The sequence below is a fragment of the Portunus trituberculatus genome, chromosome 41, assembly GCF_017591435.1.
Source record: "Portunus trituberculatus isolate SZX2019 chromosome 41, ASM1759143v1, whole genome shotgun sequence".
NCBI classification, from domain to species: domain Eukaryota; kingdom Metazoa; phylum Arthropoda; class Malacostraca; order Decapoda; family Portunidae; genus Portunus; species Portunus trituberculatus.
Genome location: NC_059295.1, coordinates 14,582,801 through 14,605,400, shown reverse-complemented (window position 1 = coordinate 14,605,400; position 22,600 = coordinate 14,582,801). Strand labels below are relative to the sequence as shown.

General features: G+C 38.6%; 1 protein-coding gene across 1 annotated transcript in view; it reads left to right on the top strand.

Annotated features, from left to right (window-relative positions):
* The window catches only part of LOC123516671, a 161,554-nt gene that overhangs the window by 90,928 nt on the left and 48,026 nt on the right, over positions 1–22,600 (top strand). Inside the window, exons 7-9 of the mRNA XM_045276273.1 lie at positions 2,153–2,344; positions 16,181–16,202; positions 17,090–17,225. Coding sequence (XP_045132208.1) covers positions 2,153–2,344; positions 16,181–16,202; positions 17,090–17,225 — 350 coding nt within the window. The remainder of the gene's footprint in view (positions 1–2,152; positions 2,345–16,180; positions 16,203–17,089; positions 17,226–22,600) is intronic.

Below are 22,600 nucleotides of genomic sequence, written 5' to 3'. Positions count from 1 at the left end.
TTGTATGAGATCCCCTCTCTCCCTTCTCTGTTCCAATGTTGGAAGATCCAAAGCCTTTAGTCTCTCCTCATATGTCATCCCTTCAAGTTCTGGGACCATTCTTGTAGCCATTTTTTGTAGTCTCTCCAGCTTCCTTATGTGTTTCTTTTTGTGAGGGGTCCACACTACTCCTGCATATTCCAATCTGGGTCTTATTATAGTACTTATCAGTTTCTTCATCATTTCTTTGTCCATGTAGTGAAATGCTATTCCAATATTCCTTAACAAATTGTATGTCTCTCTGAAAATTCTATCAATATGGCTTGCCAGTTGATTATTTTCTTCCATCCATGTTTGTGTGTGTGTGTGTGTGTGTGTGTGTGTGTGTGTGTGTGTGTGTGTGTGTGTGTGTGTGTGTGTGTGTGTGTGTGTGTGTGTGTGTGTGTGTGTGTGTGTGTGTGTGTATTTACCTATTTACCTATTTGTGTATTACAGGGCCCGAGTTAAGCTCTCTGTGTCCTGTCTCCTTGTCCACTCCTGTCATATCTCTCTTTCATCTGATTGACACACACTGCGTCAATGACATCACTACTCAGTTTATTCCACTTATCAATACTACGATGCGGGAAACTGTACTTTCTCACGTCATTTAGACAGATGTCTTTTATTCGTTTTTTTCCATGTCCTCGGAGATGATTACTTGTGGTCACCTTTATCAATTCTCTGTCCAATATGTCAATCTTGTTCACCAATTTATACATAGTTATCATGTCTTCTCTTGTTCTTCTCTCTTCTAATGTAGTCAGTCCCAGTTCCCTCAGTCTTTCCTCATAGTCTAACTCCCTGAATCCTGGTACCATCCTTGTTGCCAGCCTCTGTACCCTTTCCACCTTCTTCACATTTTTCTTCATATGCGGTGACCAGACACAAGCTGCATATTCTAACTGGGGTCTTATTAAGGTGCATAATATCTTCTTCATCATCCCTTCATCTAGTTAGTGGAATGCAAGGCCAGTATTTTGAAGCATGTTATATGTTTTCCCAAATATCATGTTAATGTGTTTCTCCGGTGACAGAGTGTTTTGCACGGTTTTTCCTAAGTCTTTCTCCTCATTGGTCTCTTCAATTTTCTCTTCACCCAGCCTGTAATCCCTGTTTGGTCTGTATCTACTTCTTCCCATTTTCATAACATGGCTCTTGTTTATATTGAATTCCATCTGCCACTCTTTACTCCACTCATATATTTTATCAAGATCTTCCTGTAGCTTGTTACAATCTTCTACATTCTTTACTCTCCTCATAATTTTGGTATTGTCCGCAAACATATTCATGTAACTGTCTATTCCTACTGGCATATCATTAACATAAATCAAAAACATGATGGGACCAAACACTGACCCTTGTGGAACTCCACTGGTTACCTTCTTCCACTCGGACTTCCTTCTCTTCACCACTGTTCGCATTTCTTTTCCCACTAAGTAATTTTCCATCCATTTTGGTAGCTTATCACTTACTCCTCCAATTTTCTTTAGTTTCCACATCAGTCTATTGTGTGGCACTTTATCAAAGGCCTTTCTCAAGTCCAGGTAAATAGCATCCACCCATCCCTCTCTATGTTGTAGTATGTCAGTCACTCTTGAATAAAAACATAATAAATTGGATACACACGATCTTCCTTTTCTGAAACCAAACTGCCTTTCACTCAGAATGTTTTCACTTTCTAGATACTCACTCCACTTAGCTTTAATTACTTCTTCACATACTTTGCACAATATACTAGTCAATGATACTGGTCTGTAATTTAACGGTTCCATTCTACTACCATTCTTATATATAGGCACAATGTCAGCTCTTTTGTGTGTGTGTGTGTGTGTGTGTGTGTGTGTGTGTGTGTGTGTGTGTATAGGCAGTAGAATTATATTCTTTAAGGCTTTCTTTTCTCTTCATAACAATTTCCAAAGGCCAACAAGATCATAAGTCAGGTTTTCATGAGTGCTTTTCTGATTGATAACATAGAACATTTGTTAATCTATCCCTGGAATGATGAAAACCATCCTGAAAACTCTTGTACCCTCCATTAGAGTCTGTTGATTACATGTAACATAAATAAAGCAACATTTTTGAGAACATGATCCATGATCTTATTACGGTGTTATTTTTCCTTTGCTGACAGTTGACTGGGTGGAATAATGACCAGGAGACACCAACGAGGGGTGACGGTCTGGTCAAGGTGTACCGCTACTGTGCGGTGGTTAGCGGTCTGCTCAGGTGGACAGAATACACAGTGGGTGTGCGAGCTTGGGCAGGCCAGGAGCTGTCTGTTGCTGCCATTCCCGTGAAAGCAACCACTACAAGTAACTGTGAGTGAAAATAGTCCTCCTATGCATTAAGTTTGTCAGTATGTTGGTGTGTGGTGTTTCTTTCATAAAAAAATAATAAAACAATAGATATCTTGCATAGTACAAGCAAGGAAGCAAGGAAGAGGAGAAGATAAATTTTGTAGCTTCTCCAGGTAAGAATAATAAAAAAAAAAAAAAAGATATAGAACAATATATTAAAAGAGCAGGAGCTAATTTCATGTAAGAACATCTTTTTTTAAAGAGTCATGTAAGTGTACTTCAAGGTTGTGTGTGTGTGTGTGTGTGTGTGTGTGTGTGTGTGTGTGTGTGTGTGTGTGTGTGTAGTTACCTAATTGTATTTACCTAGTTGTAGTTTTACAGGGCTTGGGCTTTATGCTCGTGTGTCTCCATATCTACACTTATCCAATTTTTCTTTAAAACTATGCACACTCGTTGCTGACACCACTTCTTCACTCAAACTGTTCCACGTCTCAACACATCTTTGTGGGAAACTATATTTTTTAACATCTCTCAAACATCTTCCCTTTCTCAGCTTTTTACTATGCGATCTTGTGCTTCGAATGTCATATTCTTCTCTCAGGATCAGTTTCTCATTATCCACTGGGTCCATTCTGTTGATCAATTTATAAACTTGTATCAGATCCCCTCTCTCCCTTCTCTGTTCCAGGGTTGGTAGATCCATAGCCTTTAGTCTCTCCTCATATGTCATCTCTTCAAATTCTGGAACCATTCTTGTAGTCATTTTTTGTACTCTCTCCAACTTTCTTATGTGTTTCTTTTTATGAGGGGTCCACAGTACTCCTGCATATTCCAATCTGGGTCTTATTATAGTACTTATCAATTTCTTCATCATTTCTTTGTCCATGTAGTGAAATGCTACTCCAATATTCCTTAGCAAATTACATGTCTCTCTGAAAATTGTATCAGTATGGTTTACCGGTTGATTGTTTTCTTCCATCGTCACTCCTAAGTCCTTTTCCTTTTTTACTTTCTCCAGTTTTACTCCATCTCTCATCTTATAGATTCCCACGGGTCATCTTTCACTCTTTCCCATTGCCATGACATGGCTTTTGTTCACATTGAATTCCATTTCCCACTTTTTACTCCATTCTCAGATCTTATTTAGGTCTTCCTGCAGTATTTCACAATCCTCTTTTTGCTTTATAACTCTGCAGTTTCATATCATCTGCAAACAGATTTATGTAGCTGTTCACTCCTTCTGGCATGTCGTTTATAGATATGAGGAAAAGTATTGGTGCTAATACTGACCCATGCGGCACTCCGCTTTCTACTGCTCTCCACTTGAATTTCATATCTTTAACTACCGTCCTTATTTCTCTCCCCCTTAAATAATTTTCCATCCATATCAATGTGCTTCCTTTTAAGCCACGCTTCTCCTCTAACTTCCACAGTAATCTTGCATGTGGCACTTTGTTAAATGCCTTTTTTTAAATCCAAATAAATACAGTCAACCCATCCCTCTCTCTCCTGTACTCTATCAACTATTCTAGAGTAGAAACTCAGTAAATTAGTTACACACAACCATCTTTTTCTAAAACCAAATTGGCTATTTGATATTAATTTGTTGTCTTCAAGGAACTCGATCCATTGTTTCTTTATTATTCTTTCACACATCTTGCATATTACACTAGTTAGTGATACCGGTCTGTAATTTAGAGGTTCTTCCTTCCTTCCACTCTTATGTATGAGAACCACCTCAGCTCTTTTCCATTTTACTGGTAGTACTACTGTTCCATTTTCTATTGAGCATTTTATGATGCTGTATATAGAACTTGCTAGTTCTTCTCTACATCCTTTCAATATTCTGCCTGAGACTTCATCTGGTCCCATTGCCTTCCATTCATCCAATTCCTTCATTAACTCTTTTATTTCAAGCTTGGTTACTTTAACCTCTTTCATATACACAGTCTCTCTATTACCCTGTGGCCTTTCAAATTTGGATTCCTTAGTAAAGACCTCCTGGAATTTATCATTTAATAGTTCTGCCATACTTTTTGGGTCTTCCATTATCCCGTTCTCTCCTTTTAACCTTTCTATTGTTTCTTTTTGCGTAATTTTTCCATTTATGAATCTAGAACAATTTCGGTTGCTCATTACACTTTTCAACAATGTTCTTTTCATAGTTCCTTTCCTCATCCTTCCTCACCTTAACTTATTCATTTTTTGCTGCCTTGATGTTTTCCATATTTACTGGATTTCTATTTTTCCTCCACCTTTTCCATGCTCCATCTCTTTTCTCCTTTGCCCTAGCACACCTTGTGTTAAACCAATCTTTCTTTCCTTCTTCTTTAGGTCTGTATTTCGGGACATATTCCCTGACTCCTGTTTTGTATATTTCCAAAAATAAGTTATACTTCTCTTGCACTGTCTCTGAGTTTTCCATCTCCTCCCATTTAACGTACTTGAAGTTAGTTCTTGAGATTCTCAATATCAGCCTTTCTGTAATTTAATCAGTCTCCTTTGTATGAATCATCTCTATCTTCCTTTCCCTCTTCTATGTCCATTTCTAATATTACATGGTCACTTTCCCAATGGGCACTTATTCCTTATATCATCGTGTATTTACCTAATTGTAACATACGGGAAAGGAGCTACGCTCGTACTGTCCCGTCTCCATATCTACTAATGTCCAACTTTTCTTAAAATCATGAATATTCCTTGCATTGACCACTTCCACATCTAAACTATTCCATGCTTCCACCCTTCTATGAGGAAGCTATATTTTTCACATCTCTCCTATAAGTGGCCATTTTAGTTTTTTCCATGCCCTCTCGACACTTTCATTCCACATACACAGATCTTCCCTATCCATTTTTCCATGCCAATCATCACTCTGTATATTGCTATCAGGTCTCCCTCTCTCTTCTGTTTTCCAGGGTCGGAAGTTGCATTCTGTTCAGTCTGTCTTCATAAGTCAAATCTCTTAAGTCAGGCACCATTTTTGTTGCAGCCCTCTGTACTTTCTCTAGTTTCCTTATGTGTTTCTTTAAGTTCGGAGCCCACTGTATTGTTGCATATTCAAGCCTCAGTCTTATCATTGCAGTAATTATTTTCTTCATCATTTCTTCATCTAAATATCTGAACGCCACTCTTATGTTCCTCAATAAGTTCAATACTTCTCCAATTATTTTGTTTATATGTCTCTCTGGCGATAGGTCATTGGTAATTGTCACCCCAAGGTCTTTTTCTTCATGACTGGTTTTATGTCTTCATTTCCTATCTTGTACATACTCCTGATTCTTCTTTCACTCTTGCCAAACTCTAATTTCTTGCATTTTGTCGTGTTGAACTCCATTTGCCATGTACAGCTCCATTTCCATATTCTGTCCAAGTCTTCCTGGAGTAGTTCGCAATCTTTGTCACATCTCACTTTTCTTAACAATTTTGCATCGTCTGCAAATAGGCTCACATAACTGGACACCCCATCCACCATGTCATTTATGTAGACCGCGAACATTACTGGTGCCAACACTGATCCCTGTGGAACTCCACTCTCCACCAAGCCCCATTCTGATGGTCTGTCCTTAATTATTGTTCTCATTTCTCTTCCTACCAAAAGTCTTCCATCCATTTTAGTAAACTGCCATGCACTCCTCCTACCATTTCAAGTTTCCAGATCAGTCTCCGTGTGGTACCTTATCAAAGGCCTTTTTAAATCCAGATATATTCCATCAGCCCAACCATCTCTTTCCTGTATTACATCTATCACCCTCGAATAGTAACATATCAGGTTTGTCGTGCATGAACGCCCTCTTCTAAAACCAAATTGACACTCACAAAGTATGTCATTTTCTCCAAGAAGTCTGTCCATCTATTCTTCACCACCCTCTCACACATCTTAGCTACCACACTTGTAAGTGACACTGGTCTATAGTTCAATGGGTCTCTCTTGTTACCTGATTTATAAATTGGGACAATGTTAGCTCTTTTCCAGTCTTGGGGCACTACACCTTCCCTTAATGAGGCATCAATTACTTCACAAACTTTTTCTGCCAGTTGCTCCCTGCATTCTCTTAAAATCCATCCTGATACCCCATCAGGTCCCACAGCTTTTCTCACTTCTAAACTCCCCATCATATTCTTGATCTCCTCCACAGTTACTTGAAACTCCTTCATAATCCCTTTCTGTTCCATTACCAGTGGTTTGTCAAAAGCAGTCTCCTTTGTGAATACCTTCCGAAAGCATCCATTCATAGCCTCTGCCATTTCCTGGGATCCTCACTGCATACTCCATTTACTTCTAAACTTTCAATACTTTCTCTATTTTTGATGTTGTTGTTCACATGTCTGTAAAAAGCCTTGGTTGGTCTTTACATTTATCAATTATATCCTTTTCTTGTTTCTTTCTTTCTTCTCTTCTAATCAACACATATTCATTTCTTGCTCTTTTGTAACTTTCCCACTGCTTAATCCGTCTTTTCCTTCTCCACCTCTTCCATGCATCCTCTTTTCTTGTTCTAGCCTTTTCACATCTATCGTTAAACCAGTCCTGCTTTCCAACTTCTCTATGTTGTCTTATTGGTACAAATTTTTCTCACCTTCTTTGTATATTTTTATAAATTCCTTCCACTTTTCATTTGCTCCTTAGCACTCTTGAATTTCATCCAATTTGTCTCTTGAAAGAATTTCTTTAGGTTTCCAAAATCTGTCTTGGCATAATTCCATCTTCCCACTTTATATTCTTCATTTCTTCTAGATTTCTCTTCATCTATCACCTTGAACTCCAAAACTGCATGATCACTCTTTGCTAAAGGGCACTCCACCCTCATCTCCTCAATGACCATTGGCTCTGTACTAAAGACCAAGTCCAGTCTTGATGATGCTCCCTCTCCTCCAAACCTAGTATCTTCTTTGACCCACTGAGTTAACACATTTTCCATTGCCAGTGTCAATAGTGTATTTCCCCATGTTGTCTCTGATCCTTCCATTGACCAGTCCTCCCAACACACCTCTTTACAATTAAAATCTCCCATCATTATAGTTCGTTCACAGCCACCCAACATTTCTTCCAGACATGTTCCTGTATCTCTTATCATTTCTTCATATTCCTGTACTGACCATGCATTTGTCTTAGGTGGTACATACACCACTATGTAGTGCCTCTTTTTTCCTTCATTAGTTTCTGCTCTGATCTTTAGCACTTCTGCCTTTCCCATACCTTCTTTCACTTGATCCACCTTTATATCTTTTTTAACCAGCAACATCACTCCTCCTCCCATCTTACCTACTCTATTTCTTTTCCAAACATTATATTTCCCTTCTCCAACCATCATCAGGTCTTCTCCTCTCTCAGTTTTGTTTCAGTAAGACCCACAATATCTGGGTTCTTGTCCCTCAAGTAATCGTTGAGTTCTGAAATCCCCGATATCACTCCATTTATGTTGGAATACATTACAATCCGCTCACACTTAAGTTTCTTTAGTCCTTTCTTACTGTACTTTTCTGGGTTATGAACCACTTTCTCAGTCTCATATCCAAGATTCTCCAGAAAAACTCTTTTGTGTGTGTGTGTGTGTGTGTGTGTGTTTACCTAATTGTATTTACCTAATTGTAACATACGGAAAAGAGCTATGCTCGTGTTGTCCCGTCTCCATATCTATTAATGTCCAGCTTTTCTTAAAATCATGAATATTCCTTGCGTTGACCACTTCCACGTCTAAACTATTCCATGCTTCCACCCTTCTATGAGGAAGCTATATTTTTCACATCTCTCCTATAAGTGGCCATTTTAGTTTTTCCCATGCCCTCTCGACATTCTTCCATTCCACATACACAGATCTTCCCTATCCATTTTTCCATGCCAATCATCACTCTGTATATTGCTATCAGGTCTCCCCTTTCTCTTCTGTTTTCCAGGGTTGGAAGTTGCATTCTTTTCAGTCTGTCTTCATAAGTCAAATCTCTTAAGTCAGGCACCATTTTCGTTGCAGCCCTCTGTACTTTCTCTAGTTTCCTTATGTGTTTCTTTAAGTTCGGAGCCCACTGTATTGTTGCATATTCAAGCCTCGGTCTTATCATTGCAGTAATTATTTTCTTCATCATTTCTTCATCTAGATATACGAACGCCACTCTTATGTTCCTCAATAAGTTCAATACTTCTCCAATTATTTTGTTTATATGTCTCTCTGGCGATAGGTCATTGGTAATTGTCACCCCAAGGTCTTTTCTTCATGACTGGTTTTATGTCTTCATTTCCTATCTTGTACATACTCCTGATTCTTCTTTCACTCTTGCCAAACTCTATTTTCTTGCATTTTGTCGTGTTGAACTCCATTTGCCATGTACAGCTCCATTTCCATATTCTGTCCAAGTCTTCCTGGAGTAGTTCGCAATCTTTGTCACATCTCACTTTTCTTAACAATTTTGCATCGTCTGCAAATAGGCTCACATAACTGGACACCCCATCCACCATGTCATTTATGTAGACTGCGAACATTACTGGTGCCAACACTGATCCCTGTGGAACTCCACTCTCCACCAATCCCCATTCTGATGGTCTGTCCTTAATTATTGTTCTCATTTCTCTTCCTACCAAAAGTCTTCCATCCATTTTAGTAAACTGCCATGCACTCCTCCTACCATTTCAAGTTTCCAGATCAGTCTCTGGTGTGGTACCTTATCAAAGGCCTTTTTTAAATCCAGATATATTCCATCAGCCCAACCATCTCTTTCCTGTATTACATCTATCACCCTCGAATAGTAACATATCAGGTTTGTCGTGCATGAACGCCCTTTCCTAAAACCAAATTGACACTCACAAAGTATGTCATTTTCTCCAAGAAGTCTGTCCATCTAGTCTTCACCACCCTCTCACACATCTTAGCTACCACACTTGTAAGTGACACTGGTCTATAGTTCAATGGGTCTCTCTTGTTACCTGATTTATAGATTGGGACAATGTTAGCTCTTTTCCAGTCTTGGGGCACTACGCCTTCCCTTAATGAGGCATCAATTACTTCACAAACTTTTTCTGCCAATTGCTCCTGCATTCTCTTAAAATCCATCCTGATACCCCATCAGGTCCCACAGCTTTTCTCACTTCTAAACTCCCCATCATGTTCTTGATCTCCTCCACCGTTACTTGAAACTCCTTCATAATCCCTTTCTGTTCCATTACCAGTGGTTTGTCAAAAGCAGTCTCCTTTGTGAATACCTTCCGAAAGCATCCATTCATAGCCTCTGCCATTTCCTGGGATCTTCACTGTATACTCCATTTACTTCTAAACTTTCAATACTTTCTCTATTTTTGATGTTGTTGTTCACATGTCTGTAAAAAAGCCTTGGTTGGTCTTTACATTTATCAATTATATCCTTTTCTTGTTTCTTTCTTTCTTCTCTTCTAATCAACACATATTCATTTCTTGCTCTTTTGTAACTTTCCCACTGCTTAATCCGTCTTTTCCTTCTCCACCTCTTCCATGCATCCTCTTTTCTTGTTCTAGCCTTTTCACATCTATCGTTAAACCAGTCCTGCTTTCCAACTTCTCTATGTTGTCTTATTGGTACAAATTTTTCTCACCTTCTTTGTATATTTTATAAATTCCTTCCACTTTTCATTTGCTCCTTAGCACTCTTGAATTTCATCCAATTTGTCTCTTGAAAGAATTTCTTTAGGTTTCCAAAATCTGTCTTGGCATAATTCCATCTTCCCACTTTATATTCTTCATTTCTTCTAGATTTCTCTTCGTCTATCACCTTGAACTCCAAAACTGCATGATCACTCTTTGCTAAAGGGCACTCCACCCTCATCTCCTCAATGACCATTGGCTCTGTACTAAAGACCAAGTCCAGTCTTGACGATGCTCCCTCTCCTCCAAACCTAGTATCTTCTTTGACCCACTGAGTTAACACATTTTCCATTGCCAGTGTCAATAGTGTATTTCCCCATGTTGTCTCTGATCCTTCCATTGACCAGTCCTCCCAACACACCTCTTTACAATTAAAATCTCCCATCATTATAGTTCGTTCACAGCCACCCAACATTTCTTCCAGACATGTTCCTGTATCACTTATCATTTCTTCATATTCCTGTACTGACCATGCATTTGTCTTAGGTGGTACGTACACCACTATGTAGTGCCTCTTTTTCCTTCATTAGTTTCTGCTCTGATCTTTAGCACTTCTGCCTTTCCCATACCTTTTTCACTTGATCCACCTTTATATCTTTTTAACCAGCAACATCACTCCTCCTCCCATCTTACCTACTCTATTTCTTTTCCAAACGTTATATTTCCTTCTCCAACCTTCATCAGGTCTTCTCCCTCTCTCAGTTTTGTTTCAGTAAGACCCACAATATCTGGGTTCTTGTCCCTCAAGTAATCGTTGAGTTCTAAAATCCCGATATCACTCCATTTATGTTGGAATACATTACATTTCGCTCATATGTAAGTTTCTTTAGTCCTTTCTTGCTGTACTTTTCTGGGTTATGAACCACTTCCTCAGTCTCATATCCAAGATTCTCCAGAAAAACTCTTTCTTCTCTCTTCTGTCCTCTCTTCATTTTTTTCAAAGCCTCCTTTCTCAACTCATTTAACATTTCTCTTTCCTTTTCACCGAGATCTCTTCTCAACCAAATCTTCCTTGTTGTTTCCTGCTGGGCTAGCCTCCATGACTTCTCCACCAATTCATCTACATCCTTTTGTGACTTAAGTTTGATTCTTATTGGCCTCATACCTTCTCTTGTGAACTTTCCAATTCTATGGAAGTCCTCTATTTCTTGTACTAGGTCTTTTCCTCCTCTTGCACCACATTAATGATATTATTTATCACCTTTTTATGTTTTCTCTCTCTCCATTTTACTCGGTGTCTTATCCTCCTCCACACCAAATATCACCACACATCTCTTTTTGTCTACAGTTTCCCTCACCAATGTCTCATTTGACTTAATAACCTTCACCACTTTCTCAGCTATCTTCTCTTCTATGATCTGTTGATCTATAATTTCAGCAAGGCCCAAAGTTTTCTCCCCTGACTCTTTGATTTCCTTTTCCAGACTTGCAACTTTGTAATTTACCTCCTTTCTTTCCACTTCCTGACTTTTTCCATTCAGCCTGCTTCTCCATCACTTTTCCTAGAGATTCTCCACATTTTCGCAATTCACTTTAATTAGCTTAACTTCCTCTTTCAGTGCTGCATTTTCCTTCTTCATATCGGCACAGTCTCTCTTTACATTGTCATAACTCGTTTCCAGGCCCTCATACTTTTCAAACAGTTTTCAATTTTACCTTCTAACTCCAGAATTTTCTTCACATAAGCGCTCTTCTCCATTATTCCTTGAAACCCTGTGAAGTCTGATTCCTCTTTCGAGTTCACGGCCGCCATGTTGCGCAGACGTAAACAAACCAGCTGATGGCTCAAACGCAGGCTACAGTTTATATTTACCTTCACTGGACATTATTTTGCTAATCAACAGTTAACATGACTATATGGAGACGGGACAAACATTACCAGCTCCTTTCCCACCTTGGTTACTCTTAGGTAACTGTAGAATTATAGATGATTGCTCTGGAGCTCAGCGACCACCTCCGTGTGTCGTGTGTGTGTGTGTGTGTGTGTGTGTGTGTGTGTGTGTGTGTGTGTGTGTGTGTGTGTTTACCTAATTGTATTTACCTAATTGTAACATACGGAAAAGAGCTATGCTCGTGTTGTCCCGTCTCCATATCTATTAATGTCCAGCTTTTCTTAAAATCATGAATATTCCTTGCGTTGACCACTTCCACGTCTAAACTATTCCATGCTTCCACCCTTCTATGAGGAAGCTATATTTTTCACATCTCTCCTATAAGTGGCCATTTTAGTTTTTCCCATGCCCTCTCGACATTCTTCCATTCCACATACACAGATCTTCCCTATCCATTTTTCCATGCCAATCATCACTCTGTATATTGCTATCAGGTCTCCCCTTTCTCTTCTGTTTTCCAGGGTTGGAAGTTGCATTCTTTTCAGTCTGTCTTCATAAGTCAAATCTCTTAAGTCAGGCACCATTTTCGTTGCAGCCCTCTGTACTTTCTCTAGTTTCCTTATGTGTTTCTTTAAGTTCGGAGCCCACTGTATTGTTGCATATTCAAGCCTCGGTCTTATCATTGCAGTAATTATTTTCTTCATCATTTCTTCATCTAGATATCTGAACGCCACTCTTATGTTCCTCAATAAGTTCAATACTTCTCCAATTATTTTGTTTATATGTCTCTCTGGCGATAGGTCATTGGTAATTGTCACCCCAAGGTCTTTTTCTTCATGACTGGTTTTATGTCTTCATTTCCTATCTTGTACATACTCCTGATTCTTCTTTCACTCTTGCCAAACTCTATTTTCTTGCATTTTGTCGTGTTGAACTCCATTTGCCATGTACAGCTCCATTTCCATATTCTGTCCAAGTCTTCCTGGAGTAGTTCGCAATCTTTGTCACATCTCACTTTTCTTAACAATTTTGCATCGTCTGCAAATAGGCTCACATAACTGGACACCCCATCCACCATGTCATTTATGTAGACTGCGAACATTACTGGTGCCAACACTGATCCCTGTGGAACTCCACTCTCCACCAATCCCCATTCTGATGGTCTGTCCTTAATTATTGTTCTCATTTCTCTTCCTACCAAAAGTCTTCCATCCATTTTAGTAAACTGCCATGCACTCCTCCTACCATTTCAAGTTTCCAGATCAGTCTCTGGTGTGGTACCTTATCAAAGGCCTTTTTTAAATCCAGATATATTCCATCAGCCCAACCATCTCTTTCCTGTATTACATCTATCACCCTCGAATAGTAACATATCAGGTTTGTCGTGCATGAACGCCCTTTCCTAAAACCAAATTGACACTCACAAAGTATGTCATTTTCTCCAAGAAGTCTGTCCATCTAGTCTTCACCACCCTCTCACACATCTTAGCTACCACACTTGTAAGTGACACTGGTCTATAGTTCAATGGGTCTCTCTTGTTACCTGATTTATAGATTGGGACAATGTTAGCTCTTTTCCAGTCTTGGGGCACTACGCCTTCCCTTAATGAGGCATCAATTACTTCACAAACTTTTTCTGCCAATTGCTCCTGCATTCTCTTAAAATCCATCCTGATACCCCATCAGGTCCCACAGCTTTTCTCACTTCTAAACTCCCCATCATGTTCTTGATCTCCTCCACCGTTACTTGAAACTCCTTCATAATCCCTTTCTGTTCCATTACCAGTGGTTTGTCAAAAGCAGTCTCCTTTGTGAATACCTTCCGAAAGCATCCATTCATAGCCTCTGCCATTTCCTGGGATCTTCACTGTATACTCCATTTACTTCTAAACTTTCAATACTTTCTCTATTTTTGATGTTGTTGTTCACATGTCTGTAAAAAAGCCTTGGTTGGTCTTTACATTTATCAATTATATCCTTTTCTTGTTTCTTTCTTTCTTCTCTTCTAATCAACACATATTCATTTCTTGCTCTTTTGTAACTTTCCACTGCTTAATCCGTCTTTTCCTTCTCCACCTCTTCCATGCATCCTCTTTTCTTGTTCTAGCCTTTTCACATCTATCGTTAAACCAGTCCTGCTTTCCAACTTCTCTATGTTGTCTTATTGGTACAAATTTTTCTCACCTTCTTTGTATATTTTTATAAATTCCTTCCACTTTTCATTTGCTCCTTAGCACTCTTGAATTTCATCCAATTTGTCTCTTGAAAGAATTTCTTTAGGTTTCCAAAATCTGTCTTGGCATAATTCCATCTTCCCACTTTATATTCTTCATTTCTTCTAGATTTCTCTTCGTCTATCACCTTGAACTCCAAAACTGCATGATCACTCTTTGCTAAAGGGCACTCCACCCTCATCTCCTCAATGACCATTGGCTCTGTACTAAAGACCAAGTCCAGTCTTGACGATGCTCCCTCTCCTCCAAACCTAGTATCTTCTTTGACCCACTGAGTTAACACATTTTCCATTGCCAGTGTCAATAGTGTATTTCCCCATGTTGTCTCTGATCCTTCCATTGACCAGTCCTCCCAACACACCTCTTTACAATTAAAATCTCCCATCATTATAGTTCGTTCACAGCCACCCAACATTTCTTCCAGACATGTTCCTGTATCACTTATCATTTCTTCATATTCCTGTACTGACCATGCATTTGTCTTAGGTGGTACGTACACCACTATGTAGTGCCTCTTTTTCCTTCATTAGTTTCTGCTCTGATCTTTAGCACTTCTGCCTTTCCCATACCTTTTTCACTTGATCCACCTTTATATCTTTTTAACCAGCAACATCACTCCTCCTCCCATCTTACCTACTCTATTTCTTTTCCAAACGTTATATTTCCTTCTCCAACCTTCATCAGGTCTTCTCCCTCTCTCAGTTTTGTTTCAGTAAGACCCACAATATCTGGGTTCTTGTCCCTCAAGTAATCGTTGAGTTCTAAAATCCCGATATCACTCCATTTATGTTGGAATACATTACATTTCGCTCATATGTAAGTTTCTTTAGTCCTTTCTTGCTGTACTTTTCTGGGTTATGAACCACTTCCTCAGTCTCATATCCAAGATTCTCCAGAAAAACTCTTTCTTCTCTTCTTCTGTCCTCTCTTCATTTTTTTCAAAGCCTCCTTTCTCAACTCATTTAACATTTCTCTTTCCTTTTCACCGAGATCTCTTCTCAACCAAATCTTCCTTGTTGTTTCCTGCTGGGCTAGCCTCCATGACTTCTCCACCAATTCATCTACATCCTTTTGTGACTTAAGTTTGATTCTTATTGGCCTCATACCTTCTCTTGTGAACTTTCCAATTCTATGGAAGTCCTCTATTTCTTGTACTAGGTCTTTTCCTCCTCTTGCACCACATTAATGATATTATTTATCACCTTTTTATGTTTTCTCTCTCTCCATTTTACTCGGTGTCTTATCCTCCTCCACACCAAATATCACCACACATCTCTTGTAAAAGCTCTATTAACATTGGAGAATTTATAGGAGAGCTGTGTTGACAACACTGAGAATAGACACAATGCTGGCGAACCAAGATGGCTGCTACCATTCCTCATTTGGTGCCGCTTGTGGACTAGAGGGAAGAATTTAAGATTTTTGCATCATTCATACAATCATACATACTGTTTCATAACTTTAAATGTAGCCTGATCATCCTGGTAAGGTGTTGAACATGAATATTGGGCAGATTTATGTGATAATTGAAGATATACCTGGGTTTTATCCAACACTGTTGTTATAATACTGTCTTGAAGGCAGCATGGCTAGAAGGAGTGTAGTGTACAAGTTGTGAGGGGAGTGTAGCATACAAAAATTTAACATGAAATGAGATAGTAATAGATAAAAATTACAAAACTGTCCACATTTTTCCATATTCATAAAAAAAGAACTATCAGATGCACATATGTTTTACTTTACACAGCAAAATATAATTCATAATACTTCTTATCGTTATTGGAGGGACGAAATAGACATGTAATACTGATCGCCAAGATAAGACAGTCATGTTTCAAAAGATACTCCTTCTCTGTTGTTCATTCATTAACAGAGCACTTTTAAGTAATGTGTTTGTTTAATTTTACTAAGCAATATCTTGTTCATCATAATCTGTAGTTAATTTTTTGGGCCTGAAAATAGCATGCACAAAACACACCCATAGCATGTACAAATCATCCCTGCTATGGGGCTGATTCATACAAAATTAAAATTTTTGTTAAATGGCCACAAAAGATCACTAATTTTGTCCTAATAAATTTAGCTGTCTGTCGTAGGTGGCTCATTCCTAAAAGAATAATTCTGATCCCCAGTCTTATCTTCAGGATATAAATCTGATTATTCAGTAATATTTTTTCCACTAATAGTATAACCCCTGCAATCACCTAGGTAATGGCAACACACCACAGGCACTAACATGAAGTCCAAGAAAGTGCCAACACATTGTGTAAAAAGAACAATGAAAAAGTTAATTGACAAAACTAGTTTCAACTTATGTAAGCTGAGATATGATCCCTCATTGATAGGCATATGCCCACTGCTATCCTTTGATCTCCCTTTGATAGCCAGATGCCCACTGGTGTCTTTTGGTCTTTCCTTGATAGCCAAACACCCTCTGGTGTCCTTTGATCCTTCCTTGGTAGCCATACACTTCACTGATGTCCTTTGGTCCCCCTTTCATTACCAGACACCCCATTGGTATCCTTTGGTCCCCGTAGATAGCCAGACACACACTGGTATCCTTTGTATGAAGTATAAAGGGGATAGAAGGCAAAATCTGAAATAAGTAAAAGGATGAGAGGAAATGTTAGCAATCCAAAGTAGTGAGGTGAGGTAAGTATATGACTAAAAGGATTTCATGACCAAAAGAGATTATGAAAAGAAAAAGGATGGAGTACATCAAAGAGAATTATGGAATTAAGAATGGATAAGATGCAGTTGTGATATGTAGGAATGATTAGAGGTAATGGGAAGCTGTATGAAGGAAATGTTCAAAGGGAAGTGAAGATAACATCTGAAATTTTGATGAATGGACAGGCATCAGATACAGATAGGATTACAGATGAGATATTGTAGTGCTGAAGAGAAACAATACTGCAAAGGATGTTCAGGATATGTAAGGTGTTATCAGAAGGCATATGAAGGAACTGGACAGATGCTATCATTGTCCCTATTTACAATCAGGATAGCAGAAATGAATATGGGAATCATGGAGACACTGTAAATCTTGAATAAATATGACTGGGAAATGCACTGATAACTTTTATATTCTTTAGGACGGTGCCAAAATCATACAGATGGCTCCTACACCTGTGACTGCCTGGATGGTTTTTATGGACTAAACTGCACCCTGCTGAACCCCTGTGCTGCTGTAGCCACCAACCCCTGCACCAATGGCGGGTCATGTGTCAGGTGAGGGAGCCAGGGTAGCAATATTCATACTTAGGGATCTCAGTATTTACCACCACCTATGAGCATTGTCACCTTTCAATGATCAGAGTAATGAATAAGCCTTCAACTTGACTGTCCTTCATAGCATAGAACAATTAGTGCAGCAAACTACCCATATAATTGGAGCCATATTCTTGATTATTTCCTAATCTCCAGCCCTTCAAATTTTTTTTGTTAAATGATTATTTTCAAGGCTCTTTCAGTGTTAATCTTTCCTCTGTGGTATACTTAACCAATGCCTTTGGACTAAAAAAAACAGACATCTTTTGACAATATGACTCTAGCATTAGGGAGACCTGAGGTATTGCACTACTATTCATTGGGATGATTATTGCTTCCATGTCAGGGAATCTCTCCTTGTGCAGATGACATAATGAAGTTAATTGTATCAGATATGGAGGCATTCCAAGTACATACTTTAATCCTAAAGTTTGTAAACCTTGCCTCAACTCCATTTGCTGTAATAGAATCTAAACCAAGAGAAGGTTTACAGTCCATGTTACCATTCCTTATCCTGATACTCATCTCCTTTATATTTTGCTCTAAATATAATGCAGTTTGAATGCAGTAACAAAAATGTTCATCATTAAGAAAATTCTGTCAGTATGTACCAGATCTTTTTTTCCCCAATGGTTTCTGGTATTGTCAATGATTATATTTTTTCTTTCTCACTTTCTCCTTTTGTATCTTAATTGAAGTAATATCTCGTTCATTTTCTGTATTTCCAAACCTAAAATTTTCACTTAGACCTTTAAGAAAGTCAAATATGGGATGATTATAGGCTTGTGACTTTCTCCATTCTACCTTTTAATTGTATCATACCTGCTATGAAAATTCTTCACAATGTTGTTTTTCTCTCTGCCCTCTCTGGCTTTGAATCTCAGAGGTCATGGTCTATATCCATCTCTCAATATACTAGTACAATACTATCTAAAATCTTGCTGACCATTATGTTCCTATATCTGTAGATGGCCACAGTTCCTCTCTTAAAGCTGTTCACAGGAGTGTTCCAAAGAAGGTTTTATATATATATATATATATATATATATATATATATATATATATATATATATATATATATATATATATATATATATATATATATATATATATATATATCATTCACTTTTATTTTACTATTCACTGATGATCTTTTCTGTCAAATTTCTTGTCATATCCAGTAATATGCTAATGTCTTCACCCTGCAACTCTCAATATCATTCACTATGTTACTTGGTAGGAATTAAATGTAATTATGAAAATGCACCAAAGCTTGCTTGCTTTGTGAGTTGTCAGTAAATGAAAAACTAAAATTAAAAGCAAAGTAATTTTAGGGCATTTTTACTTTGCAAATATTTCGTATTTTAGAGACAATATCACTACTTACTGAAGCTATGATACCGAAGTTTTTATTTGTTCTTAAATTTTGATTGCTTTATAGTTTCATAATGGATTAATTGAGGCGTGTTATGCCAGAAGGGCGTAACTCGAAAAAACCTGTTTTGCGTAAAACGCGTCTAAAGTTAGGCAGTAATAACTCGTATGGAAACGGAAAAAATGCATTACTATTATATATCTAATGATTTGTCTGCTCAAAATCTATTAATCTATGCACAATTTGAGTTTTTTTTTGTGTGTGTTTTGCTTTTGTACGTTTGTCTTTCTGTCACCCTATTGTGTAGCCAACCCCAAAATATTGGATGATTGTAATATTTTACTGTATGATTGAAATTAGACTATAACAAGTATTGTGTCCTAATTTCGTTCTTGTATGTGCAAATCCCAATTTTTTATGATTTTATTGAATTAGAAAATATAATTTTTTTTATCTTTGGTGAGCTGAAAGTACCTGTAAAAGATAAGTTTTAAAATACTATGATTAGTTATAATAAAGTATACACACTCACCATATCTTTTCAAAGCACTTGTCTGGGCATGAGCATGGGGCACCAATAGAACGGGTATCAACCTGCCGTTTTGTAGTCACGCTTATGTAGCTCTCCCCAGAGTCTCTTTGTTTCTTTGCTAGTCTTCTTCCACAGTTTGGGCTTGGCCACACGTTTACAGGAGGTCAAAGGGGCCTCCCCCTCTACACTGCTATCACTATCACTCATCGTCGATGTATATAATCCACATAAATCCACAATAATATGGGGACAAAAGTAAGCGTAATTTAGTGTGCAAGTTTAAAGGGAGGCACTGAGTGCGATTGCGAGGCAGCATGGGCTGGCTGAGCTGTGATTGGACGGTACAGGAGGTGTGTGCCAGCCGCGCTCTGCTATTGGCTGCCAGTTCCGCCCTTCTGGCATTACAGGCCAAACCTAGTCATTACTTTCTCACATGTATAAACACAGGATTTTAAACCCTCGTATAGGCTTCATAGGGACTGATTTTGCCTGGGAAATCTCATCACAGGCTACGTTAGGGCCTCTGGTGGCTGCATCCATAACTAACTCAAAAAGTCCAGATTGTCAGTTACGCCCCTCTGGCATAACACGCCTCAATTATATTATTTGATTTAGATTATGTCCAAAATGTTGTAAATGTTATTTTATAATTTGATATGCTTATGGTATGGAGACTTGTTCTGTTTGTGGCCAGGATAGTAGAAAACTGCTACTTCTTATTCCCTGCTTATTGTAAAAGACATCAAAAAGGAACAGAGTGAGACTTTAGCCAATGACAGCTGCCATAAAAAAAGAATGACGTCACTTTTGTTAGAATCATAGGTAGAAAAACTGTTTCATCAAGTCAGGACCTGAAACTATATCTTTCTCTCTCCTCTACCTGTAGTTGTGTGTGTATCTACCTAGTTGTATTTCCTTAGTTTAGTTTTACAGGGCCTTGGCTTTATGCTCGTGTGGCCTCGTCTCCATATCTACACTTATCCAATTTTTCTTTAAAACTATGGACACTCATTTCGTTGGTGTGTGTGTGTGTGTGTGTGTGTGTGTGTGTGTGTGTGTGTGTGTGTGTGTGTGTGTGTGTGTGTGTGTGTGTGTGTGTGTGTGTGTGTGTGTGTGTGTGTGTGTGTGTGTGTGTGTAATTCATCTCGGTCGTCTGCTGGTCACCCAGCCAGTCTTCCCCATTACGAAGCGAGCTCAGAGCTCATAGACCGATCTTCGGGTAGAACTGAGACCACAACACACTCCACACACCGGGAAAGCGAGGCCACAACCCCTCAAGTTACATCCCATACCTATTTACTGCTAGGTGAACAGGGGCCACACATTGCCCATGTGCCTCGCCGCACCGGGACTCGAACCCGGCCCTCTTGATTGTGAGTCAAGCGTGCTAACCACTACACTACGCGGTGTGTGTGTGTGTGTGTGTGTGTGTATTTCACTGTTTGATCTGCTGCAGTCTCTGACGAGACAACCAGACGTTACCCTACGGAATGAGCTCAGAGCTCATTATTTCCGATCTTTGGATAGGCCTGAAACCAGGCACACACACACACTGGGACAACAAGGTCACAACTCCTCGATTTACATCCCGTACCTACTCACTGCTAGGTGAACAGGCGCTACACGTGAAAGGAGAGACACCCAAATATCTCCACCCGGCCGGGGAATCGGACCCCGGTCCCCTGGCTTGTGAAGCCAGCGCTCTAACCACTGAGCTACCGTGTGTGTGTGTGTGTGTGTGTGTGTTTTTGTGTTCTTTAACCCTTAAAGTGCAGGCTTCCACAATAGTGGACATCTGGTGCGTGGGCTTGCCATGCAGGTGTCCATAATAGTGGACAGGGCATTTTTTTTTTTTCAATTAACATGCCGTCAAATTAAATTTTTTTGTCCTCAAGTCTATTAAACATGTTGTTTTGTTTCAAACCATACCAACCCATGCTCCTAGACTTACCAGTTGTTAGACCATGCCTTGTGCTAACTCCAAAAAGATATCCACCATATACGTACACCAGCACTACTCATCCTTCCAGTCAATTCCATTCCCAAGATGAGACCCCTTTGATCTCAACACCCATCAAGAACATCAGGAAAGGATTGGAAACTAATGAAAATTAAGCAAAATTAGACAAGACATTCAAAAGTACCATCATTAGCAATGACAGCAATACCACACTGAGTTACTGTAGTGATGGTGATGGATATGACATTGCCAGTGATTTTCTTTCCATGCATGACAATGCTATCTGCAAATATTTGTGATAGCAATGCTAAATAAAAACTGGATGGAGAGGAAGGCAATATAGATGTTGGCCTGTGTCATAGCCTATAATGGCTGTTTGGCTTGGCAGCTGTAGCCTAGTACCACCTGAGCAAATGTGTACAATGCAGCAAGTGACACAACACCAAATATATAATAAGCTCTTAAAATTATAATTATTTTTTTTTCACTCTGAAAAAAATATAATTAGTATTGTTTTCTATTTTTCATGTTACCTTTTGTGGTATCCAACGTGGATGCTGGTCCATTACTAAGTTTAGTAAATAATGCTACCCTTTGGTTTTTACAATAAAACAGAAGTTGAGTATTTTTATTGGTGTGTTTCACACAAATTCTATAAAAGTAATGCTTTTTATTGTTGAATAATAGGAAACAAGCCCTGCAGGGTTGGATATCCATCTATAATAATCTGTTTTTAAATATCCAGCTTCAGAGTTCTGTACTTGTTCTACCAATGCTCATGTAGCATTCATATTAAGTCAAAGGATAGCTAAGGGTTTGGGCTTCACAATTCACAATGATACTTTATTCAGTGACATGAGTTTATTAGGAGAGAAGATACGGGAGGTTGAAGGGAGGTATGTTTTTGCATCATTATGCTCACACATGAGCCAGGTATGGTAAAACCTGCCTGCACTTTAAGGGTTAAAGGGTATATTCTCTAATGTGTTTAAAGGTAAACACTATATGAATCATTTGTGATATTAATATTTGCTATTGTGAAATACACTGGTATTTTACCTTAACTAAACAGATTGCTTTGTAAGACACTTAGAGACCTGTAATTACCTAATTGTTGCTGCTTTACTAAGGGTTTATAATCACTCTTAAGACTGCTGTGATGCTGTGGCAACACAACTGCCGTTCAGCATTCTGGACTCAAATGTGATATGACTTGCATGGTTGATCTTTTGAGCTTACAAACTTACCAGTTAAGTTAGAGTGCTGACAAATGCTGCCTCAGATAAGAGGAATTCATTTGTTTGCTGGTGTACATTTTATACCTGTTGACTTTTTCACCAAAACACCTATTTAAGATTTGGGTTTTCAATATTATGTAGGCCTTTTTTTTTTTTTCATAACTACAGTAGTTGATAACCTGTGCTGAAAGGAGTTTTTCTCTTCATTCCTTTTATAATAAAAAAATATAC